Source organism: Aptenodytes patagonicus, chromosome 8, assembly GCF_965638725.1.
Source record: "Aptenodytes patagonicus chromosome 8, bAptPat1.pri.cur, whole genome shotgun sequence".
Lineage (NCBI taxonomy): Eukaryota > Metazoa > Chordata > Aves > Sphenisciformes > Spheniscidae > Aptenodytes > Aptenodytes patagonicus.
This window is the reverse complement of record NC_134956.1, coordinates 13,664,995-13,682,416: the sequence shown is the minus strand read 5'-3', so window position 1 is coordinate 13,682,416 and position 17,422 is coordinate 13,664,995. Positions and strand designations below refer to the sequence as shown.

At 42.3% G+C, this 17,422-nt stretch overlaps 1 protein-coding gene across 7 annotated transcripts in view; it reads right to left on the bottom strand.

Annotated features, from left to right (window-relative positions):
• Positions 1-17,422, bottom strand: part of SLC6A6 (solute carrier family 6 member 6) — a 96,857-nt gene that overhangs the window by 37,935 nt on the left and 41,500 nt on the right. For 2 of the 7 annotated variants that reach the window (XM_076346430.1, XM_076346431.1), the window contains exons 2-4: positions 16,768-16,803; positions 14,201-14,266; positions 9,708-9,764 (exon numbers count right to left, since the gene is read on the bottom strand). The exons of 1 other annotated variant lie outside the window; for it this stretch is intronic. In XM_076346430.1, the coding sequence (XP_076202545.1) occupies positions 9,708-9,764; positions 14,201-14,255 (112 nt within the window). In that variant the 5' untranslated portion in view covers positions 14,256-14,266; positions 16,768-16,803. Of the gene's footprint in view, positions 1-9,707; positions 9,765-14,200; positions 14,267-16,767; positions 16,804-17,422 lie in introns of those variants that run through there. 4 more of the 7 variants (XM_076346427.1, XM_076346428.1, XM_076346432.1 and 1 more) reach the window with 3 other exon arrangements.

Sequence of the window (17,422 nt, the reverse complement as noted above, 5' to 3'; positions counted from 1 at the left end):
GGTGCCAGGAGATGGACCACCACAACTTTGTTGCAAGTCACCAGCTCTCACTAGTGGGGCACGGTACAGTACCTATCCAACGCTTGCACAAAATTAGTAACAGCCCAGTTTTACTGTGTATCTCTTATCTAGTCTTGCTAAAATCCTGATTGTGTTTCGAGGGCCGGCAGCTGTGGCTGGCAGGCACGTACCGTCAACCAATACCATAGGAATTGACGCTAAGCGGCCACCTGGGACTGCGGTCCCAGCCCATGTCACGTTCAAGGGATGTCAGATTTATCCCCCTTTGCTGCCAACCATTGGTGTCCACCCAGCCATTCCCAATTACAGGAACTGTCTACAAAGGCTGCAAGGGTGGGGGGTACGGGCGATTCTCCTTGGCGAAGAAAAGCCAAGAAAATCAAGTTTGTTTAGTGAAAGGCATTGTCTTTTTCCTTAATGGGGTTGGAGTTTCATTTCCTTTAGTTATGTCCCACTGGGTGAGGTTAAAATGGCTCTTAAGGGAAATAGTCTGACAGAGATGCTGAAACAATATGTTGTCACCGCCCAGGTCAGAACCAGAGAATAATAGGTTATTTTTACTGTATCACTTAGTGGGGATGGTATCCGAGATCTAAGCCCATCTGATTCCCCCAAGGAAATATATTGTAAGAAAATGCTCTTACAACCACACAGTCCAAAAGGAGCGATCCAAGTCTGAGACACATGTCTGCCTCCCGGAGACACACGTCTGCCTTCCAGGAGCCACATCTGCCTGCGAGAGTACCCCCTCCAGGAAGCTTCGGATGGCCCCAGGAAGCTCTGGCTTCATCTGATGAACTTGATATGGATAAATAAAAAGCAGTAGAGAAGCCTGCCGTTTACAGCGTGCTACTAGGCTGAGTCCAGCCAAGCTGCTACAGCCTGACCCGAAAGCAAGGGGAGAAAGGATCCAGACTGGGCCAGGCCCAGGATCTGCTCTCATGTACACTGGTACAAACCCTAACTGACTGAGGATGAAGTTATCAGTTGTTAAATCGATGCTGGTAAAACGTGGAAAAATAGAACAAGGGAGCAAGCGTGGGCTCTTTGCACTTCTCAAGCATCTGCTCCCTGGTGCGGCCAGGACCACCTCAAGGGCTCCTCTCCTTCTGCAGGAGAATCATGCATCTGTCCCTTGTGTCTGGTGCACAAATGTCCTCATTTGAAATAGCCCCTGCAATAACCCAAACTCTCTTGCTGCTCCCTGTGATGATTAGTCTTTGATGCACAGCTGAAAATACCAAAAGATTAGCCATAAGCATAGAGCTTTCGCAGCCAACCCAGCTTGGGCCATCTACTGTGCTACAATTATCCTATCTTTGCACGTACAGCCTGCACCTCAGATAACCCATACCCTTTAAAAAATACTGGCATTGAAATGTAATCCTTCATAACATGCAAAAAATGAGGGGTAGGGGAAGGGGGAGGCACTGGGCAGAGGGATCAGCCGATGAGAGATGCAGATGGGGGAAGGCCACCAGCGTGGACAGGACCTGCTGGTTGTCAGAACAGACACAACTCATGTTACTGCTGAACCACTGACTTTTTTTGACAGACAACCCACAGATTACACATCTGAAAATACTGTTTAATGTCTGCTTTGGGATTACAGTAATGATCTGCTCCAAGCTTCTTATAGCCAGAGACAGGCAACCAATGCAAGGTAACACCTTCCAGGAGGAGCCCTGAGGACAAATTCATCGTGGACGCTACCTCACTTAATAATCTTTAAAAATCAAGTCTTCAAAACAATGGTTTTCCAAATGCTGATGGAAACACGAAAATCAAAATCTGCCCGTACACACAGATATACATTTGTAAATATTTACACATGCTAAAATGCATGCCCTGGCTTGTGTCTGAAGATCAGAAACCACAGCAAAGGACCTACTTCTTTTTTGGTCAACGCATATAAACTTTGAATAGGGATTCAACATACTGACTGAATTGGTGACTAGAATCGTAACTGAACTTTTCTTTTCTAGCTCGTTCTTCCGTTAGAGAACTAAAAGCAAAGTACATACTCAGAGTGTCTCTGACCTTGCTGGGAATGCTGCCTGAGGAATGACTGTATGGCTGTACTGCTGATTTTATGGACTATTTTTGCAGCATGATGTGTACCACCACTACTTTTGCTTTCAAAGACCCTTTTCTACTAAGTTCAGCCTGTGCACACTGTGTGTCTTGAGCTTCTCAGTGCTCTCTCCTCCTTTTCTGTCTCAATGGCTTTTGAGAGACATCTGTTTATCACATTATAATTAATTTTTCTAACCCTACTTAAGCTCATTGCCTCTTTAGACATTAACATCTCTCTTATTTTTCTGCCATTTTTTTCTTTTGTATCTTGGAAACCAAAGTCAACCTCCCTTAAAAAATTGAGCTTTCCTAGAGCTGCCAATCTATTTGTGGGTTGGTTCTTTTTTTAATTATTTTATATTCATATTCATTAATATTTCAAAATTAGCTGTCCTGATTGCTGGATCAGAGCTGCTCTTCAAATAAGCAGCTTCCACTCTCATTGAGAGCAATGGAAAAGCTGCTATTGATTTCAACAGTAGTAGGATCAGGTCCCGAATAAAACTGCATTTATTATGTTTGGCTCATTTCCTAGGATTACTTGGAACTTTGAAAGCTGTAATTCTTGATGTTGACAGCTTTCCCTCCCTCCCTCCCAGAGCAGTGTGGTTAAGCCAATCAATACATGATTAAAATAAACAGCCCCTTGATCAAACTTATGGCTTTAGTGCAAGTCTTTCTGATCTGCAGAAGAAAAAGCCTTTATGTTTGGCAGCCCTCAAGGCCACACCAGTATCCAAAGAGCACCTGACCACTTATTGTCCTTAACTCATATCCAAGTTCCTTCAGTTTCATTGAAAAAGATACCAACATTTTCTGAAAAATAGTACTGCTCATTTTATTGCACACATTGCCTCTCTTCTTCTTAAAAATGCCTCTAAAAATTCCCTGAACTACATCTCACTGTTCTCTTTGTCTTTAATGGAATCCTCTTTTTCTGATTACTTTTCCCTGAGTATGGGTAGTTATTTAAACATCTATGGGTAGTTATTTAAATATCTATCCACTTGTCCTTTCTTCTTTCTCAGTTTTCCCTCCAACTTTCACCATCTCCCTTCTCACTTCTTCGTTTCCTTTTCTTTCACTACTATGCTTTTTTTAGTCTTCTGTGATTGACTGGAAAACCTGCTACTGAAAATTTTCTAGGAGCAAAATGCACTCCTTTATAAAGCTGAAGTCTATTCTGAAAGGAAAGCCCAGGGCTTAATGAAATTTCTTTTTCATCAGTTGTGGTCTGGACAAAAGGTATCTTTTTTTTCCCCCACATGCTTTTTTCTTGCTGATGTTTCCATTCATGCTGTGCAAATGCTTCAAATAGGTACCATGTCACAGTGCAGAGCTGTTATAAAATCCTGCATCTTTGCTCAGATTTCAGCAGCAGAAAATCTGCAGTCACGCAATACTCTAGATGCCTATTTTGTTCTACTGTGAAAGAACAAAGGAGTTACAACTAAACCCAGAACGGGAGGAAATTAAAAACTCTCTTCCCGTTGTGTGGGGTGGAAGGGAAGAGAACGAATATCCACCAACTCCAATGAGTTTCAGAGGGAACATGACCCTGACCCTAAACACAGAGGCTGAAGCGAAGATTATGCTTCCCAGCCTCAGAGGGATGGAGCCTGATTCCCCAGGGAGATGGCCGAGGGCAGCCCTGGCCTCTGCAGCGGTCAGCAAGGAAGAGCATGGGATGCAGCGAAGCAGAGGACTGGCACACTGCATCACACTGGTTATGACTCCATCTTACTGGAATCCTCTGTGGGCATAGTGTCTCCTGTATCCCAGTGAGAAACCAAACGTCCTTCACAGGAGAACCGCGGTCCTCCTACTCTGTCTCCTCCTCAAAGAAGAAAGCCCAAGGGTGACTCTTGCAAAGAGGACCACAGGGAAGGAGAGCATGAAAACAAGGGTTGGCGGAGGCCGGGAGAATGAAGGGAAACTGCTCATCCCTTGTACACCGTACTGGTAATTTTGCGCAGGAGAACATCCAGTTAACGCTTGGCTTTGTCCACGTGAAGCCAACTGCTGACCTAATTTAATGCCTCCAGGTGTGCCAGCTAACAGCCTCCCGACTGTCAATAAGCTGGAAAGAAGCACCAGCTCCCTGCTGCTTTCCCTGCATACTCCCTCCACTGTACCAGCTCTCCTACCGTGAAAGTAAAAAAACCATTAATTCACTGGGTGACAGCACCTCTCGAGGCCCTCGTCTTTAAGAGAGGGCTTTAACAAAATGCAGGAGTACATCCAAGTGCCGTGGCAAGGTGATGGCTTTCCAAGCGAGATGGGCATTGCTGAAGAAGGTTCAACGAGCTGTGCACATCCTTGACTCTTCAACCACCTTGTATTCTGCAGTTATACAACTTTTGACTAAAGGAACAAGCATTTTCATATTTTGTTTTCGATTCTGAAGGTCTGCTGTTGAGTGGATTGCAATTCTTTAGTAAGTCTTGGTGTCAACTAAACTAGTTCTACTGCCACAAATAAACCACATCAAAATCTGTAAGTGATGTCCCTCATCCTGCTATAAAAAAGCAAAAACCTTAAAGCCCACAAAGCTTATGAACTTGAATAGTCAGTGGTGTGCGCTGTGCCTATTGAATTTTTTGCATGTGATTAAGAACTTATAGATTCTGTGTGACACATGTGCAAGGCACTTACAACGCATGTTAATGTCAGACAGCAATCTCCATGCTACGATAACCGAGCAGTGCCCCAGTGCAGGGAAAAGAAACAATAAAGTAGCCATTTAGTGAAGCAAATGTGCAATAAAATGTATGAATTCATTATTTCAAAGTAATTTTTTCTTGGGGATAAATCGTTCCACCCTCATCTGTTTTTTCAACTAATTCTAAATTTAGTCTTAAATTTACTGAGTTTACCAATGCTAGTGTTCAGGGCTTTCTCTTAATTGAAGACTCTTGTACTTTTTCAGTATGTTTTCCAACTAGGAAAAAACCAGATATATGTATAAGATTACATGTTTTTGGAAAAACAAGTGGAGTCTTCCATACCCACCAATGGCTTTGATCAGCTTCGTAACCAGGCTGTTGCCATACCTGCCTAGGCCACCTCCACACAAAGCTGGGGTTGTATTTTTATTGCTTCTATCCATTCATTTTAATTTAAACAATAACTGAGGACAGATTTCTATCCCACCTGTGGCAGCTGTTTAAACATGTCATACGGTACCTTATTCCCACAAATCTAGATCCCAACACCATCGGTGGCGGAGAACAATCCTCTTTCTTCTTCTTTGTTCCTGTGCCCCATCTGCGTAACACCTGCTTTTTTTTTTTTCTAGAATACATTAATGGAAGGAAGAGCTGTGCAACACGGCACCATGGGTGGAAAACGGCCAGCCAGCTTGTACCAGGAAAACAGCTATTACATGCACGCGATCAGCAGTGTGAGCCCCAGTACAGGGCTATAAAGTCTGAGAAGGTTACGAAGCCGTGAGGACAGAGCCATGAGCTCTATACTTAATGATAAGAGTAAGCTACTTTTGATTTCAGTCTTGACTTCTCCTTCATGCTGACAGTAATTATCAGCGAAAATATGAATCAGTGATGGAAATGAGCTGTAGGTTTTTAAGACGTGGAGCTAAGGTGGAGCAGCGACCCTTGCCGCTGCACCGTGGTACTCGGGTGACTATAGTGCTCGGCCAGGGCACCACTGCTCACAGGCCTTCAGCCATCAGAGATTTCCTAAGCACCCTGAGGTTTAATTTACTGTTGTTGTTTTCTTTCCTTCAAGAAAAAAAATGGAACAGAAACTTCAAGCATATGAAGTTTCACACAGGAAATGAAATCGAAACTACTGATAAGGCAGAGCGAAAGAGAGCGCGGGGGGTTTCTGCAGAGGATATGCTAAAAGAAGAAGTGGCAAAGCTGATGAACAAGCTCACAGAGAGCACAACTTTGCAAAACAGGTCGGTGAACTGTAGACTTTCACACACACAAAAAAAAAGCGAAGCTGTGTAGACAGTATGGTATTTATTTGCTTTCATGCAGCTGGTGCCAGGTGCTGGCTTGCACGCCTTGGACACTGGCATTTTTTGTTCAATCCAAGAACAGCCTTGGCTCGGTCTCCAGCTGCAGCTCCGTCCTCTGAGCTTCCACGGCTGGCCGGAGCCACTCACCGTGCTCCTGGAGGACATTTCAGAAGGAATACTGCTACGCCCTACAGGCCTCTCAATGGGCGTTATTTGATCAAAAAATCACAAATTTTTGATCGCTACCCATCTGTTTTGAAGGTCTGAGTTGGAAGTAAAACCTTTGGTATTGACCACTAAACCAACATGCTTTTAAACATCACATGATTAAGGCCGATTCCCAGTCAGAAGTGTATTTTCAGTTTGCTTTCGCCACGGACCTCTGACGTCAGCTTTCACATACCGAGAGCTGCACTCATTTTTATGTCAAGAGATATGAAAACGAAATGGCGCCAGAACAAATACTTCACTTCTCCGAGGAAACTAACATATAAACCACTTCGGCATACCACGGTCTGCAAAGTGCAGAGCACACACCAAGCACAAACAAAACCCTGATCCCACACACTACTTGGACAAAAGCCCCACCGAATTCACTCTGGAATCGCTGTCTCCGAAGGGAATTTCGTAAGAGCAAGGCTGACTCCAGTACAAGAAACAAGTACCTGCAATCCTACCTTTATACCAGTGTCAATCCCGCAGGCTACAGGTACTTGCTTTTCTGTTGGCTTTTGCAGGTAAGCATCCCCAAGTATAGCATGACAATATATGAACAGCCTGAGTATTCTTCTCCATCTCTTTTCTTTTCAAACAAATGCCAGCTGGTGGTTTTCGTTGCAGGTTGCTTTTATAGTCCTAGCTTGACTACTGTAAACTTAACCTACTCCTGTTGACCAGTTCAGAGGCGCAGTTCATAAAGCTGAACAGTTGAGGATCTTTCTTAGTGCAATTTCATCTAAGCGAACACACTTACACTAGATACCAATGTGGCACATTAACCTTTAATATCCAAAGCTGTTTTCATCATGACTACAATTGTTTTTCTTTTTTTTGTGTGTGTGCAAAAGCTAATTACGGACAGGTGGGAAACTGTTTGCAGTTCTACCATAAATGATGGGTACGTGACAAACAGCTGAGATATAGCCATAAAAACACTCCATATGTAAACTAATGTTAGAAAGCGAGAGAACTTCCTTTGGTTTACTTTTCTGGATTTTTGTGAGGAGGTGACCTGCATACAAGAGCTACATGACCTTCTGATAGTTTTGCAGAAGGAGAAACCTAGGTGATTCAAAGTCAGATGTATTGCTTTAAATTCCTCACGTGAATATTATCTGTCTATTAAATGTGACTTGTAATCTATAGCTTGTGTACTGCAGGAAGAGTGGAGCAGAAGGGACCTTCAACCCTACTAAGCAACAGTATCTTCTGCTACTATATTCCCTCTACATGGCACGACACCTTTTTCACATTTGAAAGATCAACCCTCTACATCATTTAAGGAGGATCTGTATGAGGAGAGAGAATTGATGTGGTTACAGAAGAGGGAGGGCAGCAGTCACTAGAAAAAGTATATGAAAGCAAGTCTGTCCTGTTAAATCTTGATTTTAGAATCCTGCCTTGCATAAAAAGGGACAAAAAAAGGCTTTCGGTTGCTCATATTTAGTCTTTCCTCAATCCACTACGGTAGCCCCATTTGTAACCTTTATTTTTGACAGAGCCTGATGGGAAATAATGTGTTTGCATAAGCAATATACTTATTGCTGATAAAGGAGAGATATGGAGAAAAATCACCTTATCTTGGCAGAGTTGAAAGAGCAACCCTATAAAACTATGCCTGTATTTCTTTTTCCTAGCAATTGGGAGTTTCTTTTCTTTTTTTCTCTGTAATAGCTAGATCATCGTTGAAAATTCCCTAGACTGATATGGTGAATCTGAGTGTGGTTTTGCTTTCTTTCGGCACAATTAAAATAACATTATTCTGACCAAGAGCATTTTTTGGCTAGCATATCATAGAATCATAGAATCATTTAGGTAGGAAAAGACCTTTAAGATCATCAAGTCCAACCATTAACCTAACACTGCCAAGTCCACCACTAAACCATGTCCCTAAGCACCACATCTACACGTCTTTTAAACACCTCCAGGGATGGTGACTCAACCGCTTCCCTGGGCAGCCTGTTCCAATGCTTGACAACCTTTTTGGTGAAGAAACTTAAGGCATTTGGCTGGGAGTAGATGCTCTGTGCAGCATTAACTCCCTCATGTGGTTAGAGCCTCATGAGGAAACCAGCACGTAATGGCAGAGCGAGGGCAGTTGGTGACTCGCTAAATCCTAAATACCCCAAAGCTCTCTTCAAGGCTGCTAGAGTATGGGATTTGTAACTGAAAGGGGAAAAAAGTGATCTTTACTTTTTAAATACTTATCGTCCTGATATAATTATGCATCAAACTCTTCAACTGATAACTTCAATTGGCACTTAATGAAGATCTGAAGAGATCTCAAGTGAAATCCTGGTAAAAATTCCAACTAATTTCAGAGATACCCAAATTTCACCTACTAATCTCATCTGAGGTTACCATTTACATCTTGATTTTGATCCCACGTGAGTAAAACCACTGTAACTTCACTGACCTTCAGGAGGTCGCTCCTGTTTTATGCTGGTATGAAAGAGAATGACTCCAATGGGGAGTGAGGAGTTAATGACACACATAGCACCACAGCTGAATCAGAACAGGAACTGGGTATTAAACAGAACCATAAAATAATTTAGGTTAGAAGGGACTTCTGGAGGTCACGTAGCCCAACCTCTTGCTCAAAGAAGGGCCAACATCAAAATCAGGCTAGGTTGCCGATGGCCTTATCTGGTCAAGCTCTGAAAACCTCCAAGACTGTACAATCTCGGAACAACCTGTCCCTCTGCTTCACTCCTCTCAGGGTGAACAATTTTTCCTTGTAACCAATCTGAATTTCCCTATCGGACAAAGAAAGAAGGTGAGGAGGAAAAGGGATAAGAGGATTAACACAAAATGACAACACAATACTGAATGGAAGGCTCAATCCTCATATTCTGATACTGCACGCATACAATACAGCAGTTGGAAAGGAAAAGATACAGAGGGTGTGTGCGGCGAGTGACAAATGGGTAAGCTCCAGGTTAAGTGCAAAATAAGTAACAGTCCCTGGTGGCAGCATATCAGACGATACTCATTTTACTGTCAGAGTAAAAACATATTCTTTTAAGAAAATTAAAAAAAAAAAACACTGAATGTTACAATGCATGCCAAGCAATTATTGCTTTCCACAATGTGTCCTGTGACTCACTGAGCCACAATAAATTGGCATATGGTGCTCATTCAGGGTATATAACTCACACATTTGCAATAGCTCTAAAGAGCTAATAGTTACTTGGGCTGTAGTTAATTTTGGGGGTTTTTAATTTCCCTGTGGCAATGCAATAAATGTCATGCTTATTATTGTATTGTTATTATTTTTAAAAAATAATAATGGTTTTTAGTGGCAGACAAGTGTCATTAACGCCTGAAATCCCTTGAATGCTAGGGAAATCAATTCAGACAATCTCTGGCATGCGAAAGCACATAAATAATTGGTAAATACTACCTGTGGTCTTCTGGGTCCAGATTTGCCTGATGCCAAGAGCAATCAACTCCTTTTTGGCTGCAAAGGATAGGAGGGCACTCAATACCTCGCAGAAGGCACTCAGTACCTGGCAAAAATCAAGCTTTCTGTGTGCCAGCACCCCATGAAAGAGCAAACCCTGAAGCGCATATGACAGAAATGGTTCTCTTCTCTTATGAGGGAAGGCAACCTCCTAGAGAGACACAGAGCCAGCTCTCTATAAGGTGCCAAATACTCTTCCTGCCTGGGAAAGGTGCACTTCCTATGCTTACCCCGCTTAAAAAACAGCTCTAGCTCTCTTATCGAAGGAGGAAAAAAAAAAAACCAACAAAGCATCTGTCTTTCAGTGAGTCTGCCCAAGAGCAGGAGTAGACTGGAAATCCAGTTTTTATTATTAATAAGGCATCAGAGATGCTTAAAAGCAGGGATCGAGCAGTGGCAGAAGAACCTTTGTGCAATTACAAGAAAATTCTTCTCCTGTAATTAAGATGACTCAAATGAGCCCGGGCTACACCATGACTTATGAGTATGATGAAGACAATATGGCTTCAGAGTGCTAATGGAGCTTTCCATCACACCAAGATGATTTAATGGGGGGGGGGATCCTATATAGACAAGGTCTACATAACACTTGTATACATTTGAAATAAGTCTACTGAAGCCAGTGCTATTCTTTAGCAAAAAGTGGATCAGTAAGATAGAAGTGGACCACGGGGGTTTTGCCCACATAGGGATTCAGTTACAGCAGAAGTGCCACGGGTTTCAAGGTTAGCAGGACTGACTCCTGAAAAAGGGGGTCTGACTTTGATCCTGTTTATACAATGATAACGCAATAGCAATGCTACTGGAATCAACAAAGCTATGCTGGAGTAAATCAGCTGAGAATTAGATCCTGAATTTGTATGTCTTTGCAGCTAATTTCACAGGTATTAAAACAACACTAATGTCTCAAAATGTGACTTGGAAGGAAAAACATAAATAAACCTCTCAGCCCACAGCTCTATTGCTCTCTGATCCCGGAGGAGGCAATTATTCCCTCAGTGATGTTCTGTACAGGCCAAATACAATGACTGCCAATACAAATATTTTGTTCCTGGGTTTTTGCTTTATAAAATGTAAATTTGAACTGTGTGGCCTCAGGTGTTTTCTTCAGTGCTTAACACAACAGGTTCCAAACGGTGACCGGGGAATATGGCCATGACCTTAGCACGAACAGCAATGCTGAATAACGACCTGCTCTGCCTATTTCCTCACCTTCAATCTCCTGAACTGTTTAATTGTGTGGAAGACAGTTGAAATTGTGCCTGAATTAAGACTGCCAGTGTCCGACCTGTGCTCTTTTACTGTTATTCTCTAGAGTCTTTGCTACTGCTCACAAAATATTCTCCAGCTCCTCAGAAATATCTTTGATTTATTAACACGTTTGTGGCATCCCAATTACCTATCTTCCTCGAGGAATGTACTCGAGAAAGTGCAGAAGTACATAAAAATTAAGTATAGCTTAGACCTTTTTCCAATCAAAAGTGGTATTCATCTATGCAGAAATGTCAAAGTCTTCATTTCATCCAAGGAGATAAAACCAGTGTTTAGCTAATAACCACCTTCTCCTCAATGCAAAGACCCTCCCTCCAGAGAAGGAAATGCTGCCTTTGTCCAGATCCCATACACTCATTCTCTTGTTGGTTAATTCATGACAGTGTTAGCTAGATGTTCTTTATAGGGTATTATTTGTAGCTGCTGTTTTCATGAAGCAGCTGTAATAAACAAGTGAGATTTATGTACCTTTTTAAATTGCTTGAAATAATTAGGGTTGTTAAATTTAGACTCTGAAAGAACCTACTGATTTCTCTATTTTTTTTAATAAATATGGAAGCTACAAAGCAATCTACCACCACCACTCAGGCTTGGGCCAGAACAGTATGCGCTCCATATACTATCCAAAATGTGTTTTGGATGAGGAAATAATCTAAGTTCTCCAAACAATCTTTTAAAAGTAAATGATAGTTGTGCTGAATTGTTTCAACAACTACACTGTGTGTTATTCTTCCCCAGCCTAAACTCAGAAAGGACTTCTTTTTATTCCTATTCTGGTCTATACAGCTGCAGATGGGCACCCTGGATCTGGATCTCGCTGGTAAGCTCAATCAAAAGTAGGACCAAAACTGAGACCCAGACCCAGACCAGATTTTTGCAGCTGACTTCCTGGCTTGACGATTTATACTGCATCCAACTATTATAAAAGCCCTGACCCATGTCAGGCATTCAAATACCAAACTTGGAGCTTGTGATTTGCTCTCATCTGCCATCATTTACTTTTTCCACTCATTCCCCCTCAACCACAGCTTGCTGTATTGACAGTTCAGATACTTATTTAAAATAAGTAAACACAATGCCCTCCCCAACCCAGTTTGGCCATTTTACAGCTACTGCTGCATTTCAGAGCCTGATCCAACAAACCTGCTTCATGACAGCACCAAACAAACATCCTCTAAAAAGATTTTCACTCACAGATTGTTTTTTTTTTTTTTGTTTGGTCAGTTTTGTGATTCATCAGCCTTACAGTATTTTTCTTGGTGCGGGTACCACCATCCTGGCAGTTCAGGTTTCCTCAGTGCAATGGGAAAGACAAGATGAAATACCAGGGGCCACGACAGAACTTAGCCTTAATGGTTCTACAAGAGCGGACTGACGTTGAGCAGACGTTCAGCTGACTACAACCCCAGAAGAGGTGAGGAAAAGATGATCTGCTGTGGGAAAGATCACATCATGCCATGCATAGAAGAGATACAGCAACAATAATATACTAACTGTGTAACGAGAAAAGGTACAAAATGAAGACAAGGAGAAGGCTAAACCTGACAGTTTTTACATTATGAACTTTCATAACTAGAGGAAGGAAAAGTTAGGGAAGGTATGCAAACAAGAATGATGGAGCTGGGAAAGGAGTGTGGAGTAATGTGCAGAAGACAGTTGTAATAGGCATCAAAATACAAAATTGTAAGTACTTCTTTGCTCTATATATGATAAAACAGTAACAACTTCTATGTAAATGATAAAACCCCAGGGCATTAAAATAAATACATAAGCATACTGTCTTAAATCATTCCTGGGTAAAATAAGTAAGCGGCATGCAATGGGATGGGGATTTAGTGCTAGGAAGTATAAAGCCCTACATCTCAGGAGAGCAGTGACAGTGCCTGAGGAGCAGCTCGCTGCAAAGCTGTGAATCCAAGAAAGACCTAACGGTAAGATTAGCCAAGTAACAGAGTTTCTCTGTGTGATGCTGCTGAGTGATGCAGGAGAAGGGTCAAAGGCTAAGCTATTTCTGGATGTATACATATGAGGAGATGACATGGAAATCTAAAGCACAATGCTATGTCAAAACAACCACAGTGGATATAGTATGAGCTGTTCAAGTCTCCACAGATTAGAAAGGAGATAGAAAAATTAAAGGAAATACAAATAAGGACAATAAAAATGATCTAAGGAGAGAGTAAGAGAGTTAAATTAATATGGTCTACACATGAGAAGACTCCTGGGCTGAGATCCAGCTATAAATACCTTCAAGGTACTGTGTGTAGAGGAAGGTAATTAATCTAGCTCAAAAGATAGTAGGACAAGAAGCAATTGCTTGAATTTAGGAATGGAAAAATTCAGGATATATAATAAGAAAAAGTTATTTGAAGAGACACATCTGCTCAACAGGGCAGACTCCTAAGGTGGTAGCCACGGCACACTTACTGTATGCAACCAAGAACAGGTTGAATAAGGAAAGGGCTCTGGGAAATGCTGCAGTCACAGCTTTTTACAGTCCAAAGAGATCACCGCAGTCCAACTTATCGATCTTTTAGTCTCTTTCCTTATGGGTTATCTGAAAGACTGCTCCTCTATTCAAAAAAGCCCAACACCCAAACCTATATCCATGTAGTGACAATACATCCACACCAGAAATGGGGGTGTGCAGCACTCCGATGTGCAACGCAGGTAATGGCAAACCTCTCTATAATGGCAAACCTCTCTAACTCTCTTCTGGCTATTCAGTGGTGTGCGCAATGTGAGTCTGCTGGGTGCCGGGCAGGACAGTGTCAGCAGAACAAAAACTGCTGACCCAACCGGCAGATTATTCTGAGTATCTCAACACCAAGGTCAAAGGCTGAAGTGGGAACTACCTCTTGTGATACTCGTGGTCTTCCCCAGCCTTGTGTTAAGAGATCCTGCACAGAAGCTTTTAATGTCACTGCATAAATTTTGTACTTTGATTTACGATTAGCTGAAAACCAATACTAGCAGTATTTAACAATCCTCAGGAGCTCTAAAATACACTTGCATTAAGAAAATAAAATAAAAATCCCAAAACATTTGCAACAGGCCTTACAATTTTCAATGACAAATGGGTACACACAAACGTGAGGAATATAAAACCCAAGTACCGTTATACCCCCCCCTTAAACATATCCCATCCCAACTGCACTCACCAATCGGGACTTCTGTCCCCTCCTCAATGTAGATGGGCAGTGGTGATTCCTCCATAGGATGAGGCACTGATGGAAAGTAATGAATTGTGGTAGTATTTGTCGCAAAGTGACTACAATAAGACGGTCCCTTTCTTATCATTACAACTACATATGGCTGGTTACTGTCACAAAGAGTCCTTTCTCAAAGCGGTCACCTCCTGTCACGGTGACCGGTCCAAGTCACAGTCCTGAGGGGTTAATCCTGACCGAGCATTCACCGCCACAGGAATCAACCCCCTCTGAACGGGGCCTGGGAGAGGTCCCTGTCCTGGATGCTTCACGATCCTGCCATTTCTCTATAGCCTTGCTATTCCCATCCCTGGAGTTTAACTCTCTTTTGGAAACTCACACAGTTGAAGAAGCCAAGGGGAGCCAATGCACAGACAGGCACAAATAGAGTTATCGAGTCAAAGTCGTAGTATTTCATGCACAGAACCAGAAGAGAGAGGCTCTGATGCTCAAAGCTTGCCGTTAGCTGTTGAAAAGCCACAGCAGGTGATGGAAGGCTGCACCGCAAATGGCTTCTGGACCACAGACTTTTCATTACTCATTCATTTTGGAGTATATGTATTGGACTTGGGAAGCTCCCCATTATTTGTTTGTGATACTGAAATCTCCAGACAAAACTCTTCAGATCTGCGCTGCACGCTTATTCTGCAGTTTCCAGACACCATACAGTCACTGCTGTAGGGTTCATCTGTTTGGGTTCTTCTCTATTTGGGAGCTTCTTCCCTTAAAGGTGGTTTTGTTGCACTATTTCCCATTTAAAATCTCTGGGAAGCATGTGCTTCACAGGCTTTTCAAGAGGTTTGAACTTCCTACAGTAGAATGAAATAATAATGAGCTACAAATGTTGAAAATGGTCATAATCAAAAGCCTTCTGGAATTTTTCCTTCTCCGTTACCTTTTAAAAATGATGATTTACCTTCTCAAAGATAGGATTCCAGCTGCAGGGAAGGAGGATTCTTTAATCCTTTGTGGGGTGTCTTTCACTAACTACTGGCTTTTTGTTTTCTTTTGAAAGATTGTCTTATGATATCCATAAAACCAGCCAAAGAACACTTGTGGTTTAAAGCTATTAAATAAAGCGTCTTACAACGTTTCTGCTAGAAACACAACCAGAATAAAGAGTGTTTTCAACAGATGCTTGACTAGCAATGGGCTTAATATAAACCCCACACTGGTGCTTTGTGGGATGCAAAGGGCTGCCAGTTCCCTGCCTTTACCTAAGCCCACCCCTCGCTCACGTGGAAGATGAAGGGAAGCACAGGGGGGAGGAAGAGCAGAACACGGTTGCCTACAGAACTACCGTACAAGCCACAGAAATCATGGTCTACCAGGGCGCCTTGCGCAAGCCACTTTTATCTAGAAGCTGAACTAACATTCCAGCTCAACAATAGCAAAAAAACATTTGTTACCACACGGCGTTTTGCTACATATTAACCAGCAGTTGCTACGCAAGCATAATGGAGTGCTGCAATTCCAAGATATATGTTATTTTTCCCCCAAAAAAATGCTGACTTATGGGAAATCAGCCTGAGGTGAGCGCTCGTGGGCTTGCCATGCCACTGGACGCAGTACATGCTTGGAAGTTATGCAAAGCGGGCCCTGCATTGGGAACAATGCAGTCATTTTCCTTGCTCAGCCAATTTTGCATTAAGGCAATGAGAGTCTTCATCTATGCAGCCCCTTAAAACATTTAATCAGATTTATGTACTAGGAAGAAACACCAGAGCAGAGCTTCCTATACTACTCAAGAGCTTTCAAATCTGAGATCTGCAAGCAAACCAGGTCACTAGATGGTGTGGAAAAAACTTGTATTTTTATGACGTGCAGCTTTCTTGGTCCCATGAAGAATACTGTACCGGGCTCACCCAGACAGAGCAGTCAGTCTGGAGCCAAATGCTTTCACAAAACATTTGCAACAGTATTCACCAATGGCTGGTGGCATTTACACTTATTTTAATGGGTATCACCATAGGTTGTAGAAAAGCCCTGAAATACCTATATGCTATTTGAGGCCAAATACGCGTATGCACACTCTCTCTTACCCACACGTATACATGCACACACTAGTACACATGCACGCAAACAAATGGCTCTATAGGCAGAACTTGGATTTTGTAGGATCCAAGGCAGAGAAGCTGACTCTTGTCACAGGGTTTGGGATTCAGGGACTCTGGGGTGCTAAAACGAGCTCTCACTTACGGGACTCCTCTGCTTTGGGCAAACCACTTTAATATTATCCCTCCAGGATTTACACACCAACTTTACGGGCATGCTGCTTAAATGTCTGCTTAAAAGTGCTTTGCAATGGTTTCTAAATTCTGCAGTGATATGCACAGAAGAACTGCACGGGTAGATTTAAGATAACGGTTGCTGAGCATTATTACTGTGTAACTACAGCCTATTTTTACATGCTCTACACTTGGTTTCTATGAACAGATGGTAAATGTTCAGTATTTGAACATTTTAATGAGCTTTATAACCCTTTTGTAATTTCATAAACAAGCATAAATAACACTTACATGAAGAAGAGTCTCTCCTGAATGGATTTTCTCTTCCTGTTTGGAAAAAAAAAAAAAGAGAAAAAGAAAAGGAAAAAAAATATTTTAAAGGAAAAAAATGGGTCTAGCAAGATAAGTCAGACATGTTTCAATGTTATCATGCATAGTGTTTTCTGAATTTCATCAGCATGAACTTATATTTTGAAGAACATCAAGACACTGAACGTAGTACCAATGCCAAAACAGGAGATCATTTCTCACCTGTTACATTCTATGTAAAACATCAGAAAAAATTTGCCTACATCTGTCTCAAGAGCAAGGAAATTACACTGCAGCAGTGAAATAAAACACAAATGCCACGTGATCTGAAGCAAGGAAGAAAGAACTTTTAACTACATTCCAGCTCACTGATAACCCTGTGGTTCAACGTATGGGTTGCTCTCCTACCTACGGGCAGCCTACCTACACCAACACCCTAAAGCAGGGCACTCCTGCTGCGTTTTGGCACAGAGTAATCGTTTTTCCACGCCAGCACTCAAGCACTGACTGCATTCAAACCCAGGTCGGGCAGCCACGGCAGCGAAGGCGTTCTTCGAGGCTGTGACCGTTCTGGGCAACAGAGAACCACAACAGGAAACCCAGTAACTGCTAAAACGCATAAGCCTTCCCAACAGCC